This window comes from Engraulis encrasicolus, chromosome 12 (genome assembly GCF_034702125.1).
Source record: "Engraulis encrasicolus isolate BLACKSEA-1 chromosome 12, IST_EnEncr_1.0, whole genome shotgun sequence".
NCBI lineage: Eukaryota > Metazoa > Chordata > Actinopteri > Clupeiformes > Engraulidae > Engraulis > Engraulis encrasicolus.
This window is the reverse complement of record NC_085868.1, coordinates 37306275-37308774: the sequence shown is the minus strand read 5'-3', so window position 1 is coordinate 37308774 and position 2500 is coordinate 37306275. Positions and strand designations below refer to the sequence as shown.

The window sequence follows — 2500 nt, the reverse complement described above, 5'->3', positions numbered from 1 at the left end:
TACAATCATTGCATTGTTACAGAGATTTCAGATACACATTTCACTTCATTTCATTCTAGTTCCACCCTCTTGCAATTGATCATTTGAATTGATCACTAATGGTGACCCATGCTTCTTTGTTTCAACAACTAGTTCCAACTTACTTCTCACCATGATGTCATGGGAAGTGTGAGCCTATATATACCAGAACATATACGTGACCATCATAATGACGGTGGGAACATGGTCATATTTTGTGTACCACTTTAAAATTTTAAAACTCCTACAATAAACGCAGAATATAACAATGAGTAATATTTTCATGCAAACCAAAGATATTCCTTAGAGGTCAATGGCTTTCTGTTTGAGAAATTGAGCTCCAAGAAGTGCATTACATGATGGTACATGCATGATGATGCATGATGGGTAAATGCACTTTGTGTAAGCACACTTTGAATATATTTGGATGAAGCACAATCATGGTGCACTTAGAAAAAGTATACTTCCAATATGTTAAAGTGATTTACTTTAAAGCGCACTATAGAAAATCACACTTCGAAGTCACTTGGGTGAAGTATAATCAAAGTGCACTTAAAAAAAAGTGCAATTGCAATATGTTATTAAAAAATACACTTTTAGTAAGTTCACTATTAGAACACTATTAGTATATTCCTCTAAATACACTTTAGCCAAACATCTTCTAAGTGCACTTTATGTATGGTTCGCAAAGTGTACTTTCTTTGAGAGCAACTTATTTACATCTAATTTTAAGTACACTTTAAATAAGCATATTGTAAACATACTTTTTCTTAACACAAAAAGTGTGAGTGCGCTTTTAACATGCTAAGTACACTTCAGTTGTGCTTGTATTGTACTAAATTGAACCACTTTTTCACCTGGGACACACCTTTTTCAAGGACAAAATGCCAAGGCACACCACCAAATGTAAATGTTATATGAATGTAATAAAACCATATTGCCTGTCACAGTCTTTCTATAATTGCACACTAAATGATCTCTCATGGCACGCTAGTGTTCCCCAGCACAGTGGTTGAAATCACTGGTGGTCACGTGCATGAATGTGTGTGATGAAGAGGGAGTTTCATTATACAGTATATCTCTGTAAGTGTAAGTGTTGCAGACTTGATGTTCGTTAAGAATATCCACATGGCTCTTTGTGTGGGCAATGTGTTTGGGGCGCGGACTGCCTGTGTATTTTTAGATGTCTGCCTGGATCTGTGTGTGTGTGTGTGTGTGTGTGTGTGTGTGTGTGTGTGTGTGTGTGTGTGTGTGTGTGTGTGTGTGTGTGTGTGTGTGTGTGTGTGTGTGTGTGTGTGTGTGTGTGTGTGTGTGTGTGTGTGTGTGTGTGTGTGCATGAGTGATGTGTGTGTGTGTGTGTGTGTGTGTGTGTGTGTGTGTGTGTGTGTGTGTGTGTGTGTGTGTGTGTGTGTGTGTGTGTGTGTGTGTGTGTGTGTGTGTGTGTGTGTGTGTGCGCGTGTGTTTACCCCGAGGCGTGCCTCTCCAAGAGTCTCTGCACCGGGATGGTCAGCTGACCCAGAAAGCGCTTGATGATTGGGCGACTTTTGGCAAACTTGTCCTTGACCTCGATTTCCAAGACATCCGTCACCAGAGCCACAAAAGTGTACTTCTGAGAAAGTGACATATCAAGAAAAAAAATGACAGAGAAAGAAAGAAATAGAAGGACAAAGAGAAAGACAAAGTAACAGAGAGAGAAGGACAGAGGGAGAGAGAGACAAACGTCCATGAAGGGGAAAACATATCGCTACATTTATATTTTGAACATTTATATGTTGAACATCATTGTCTGTCTTCATTCATCATTGTCTGTCATCATTGTTACTGTCTGTCTATATCTGTCTGTTGTGTGTCTCTGTCCACTATGTATTTGATGTTAGGGATGTACCGAAACAAATTTGTAACAACTGAGATCAAATGTGTGCATGTGTGCGTTCGAGTACATGTGTGTATGTGTGTGTGTGTGTGTGTGTGTGTGTGTGTGTGTGTGTGTGTGTGTGTGTGTGTGTGTGTGTGTGTGTGTGTGTGTGTGTGTGTGTGTGTGTGTGTTTGTGTGTTTGTGTGTGTGTGTGTGTGTGTGTGTGTGTGTGCGTGCCTGAGTATATGTGTGTACTATTCTCACCTCTCCGTGCCAGATGGGGTTGGTGGTGTTGGTGATGATGGAGGCTCTCCTCTCCTGGCCGTGGTGTGTGAAGGTGGGGAAGTTTCCCCTCTTGCCCGGCTGGATGGACATCTTCAGGTAGGGGTCCGGGTTGAAGAACATCCCCTTCTTCAGGCCCTGGGCTCGGAGCTCTGTACAGAGAGGGAGGGAGAAAAGGAGAGAGAGAGGGAGAGGGAGGGAAGGAGGGAGGGAGAGAGAGAGAGAGAGAGAGAGAGAGAGAGAGAGAGAATTGAGAAGCAGAGAACAAGAGAGAGTGGGGTAGATGCACAATGTCTAAACACCGCAACATAGAAACATGTCATTTCAACACTTTTTAGTTTGTAC

General features: G+C 41.7%; 1 protein-coding gene across 1 annotated transcript in view; it reads right to left on the bottom strand.

The window, feature by feature from the left end:
- The window catches only part of hecw2b (HECT, C2 and WW domain containing E3 ubiquitin protein ligase 2b), a 99333-nt gene that overhangs the window by 65639 nt on the left and 31194 nt on the right, over window positions 1-2500 (bottom strand). Inside the window, exons 5-6 of the mRNA XM_063212138.1 lie at window positions 2138-2307; window positions 1485-1627 (exon numbers count right to left, since the gene is read on the bottom strand). Coding sequence (XP_063068208.1) covers window positions 1485-1627; window positions 2138-2307 — 313 coding nt within the window. The remainder of the gene's footprint in view (window positions 1-1484; window positions 1628-2137; window positions 2308-2500) is intronic.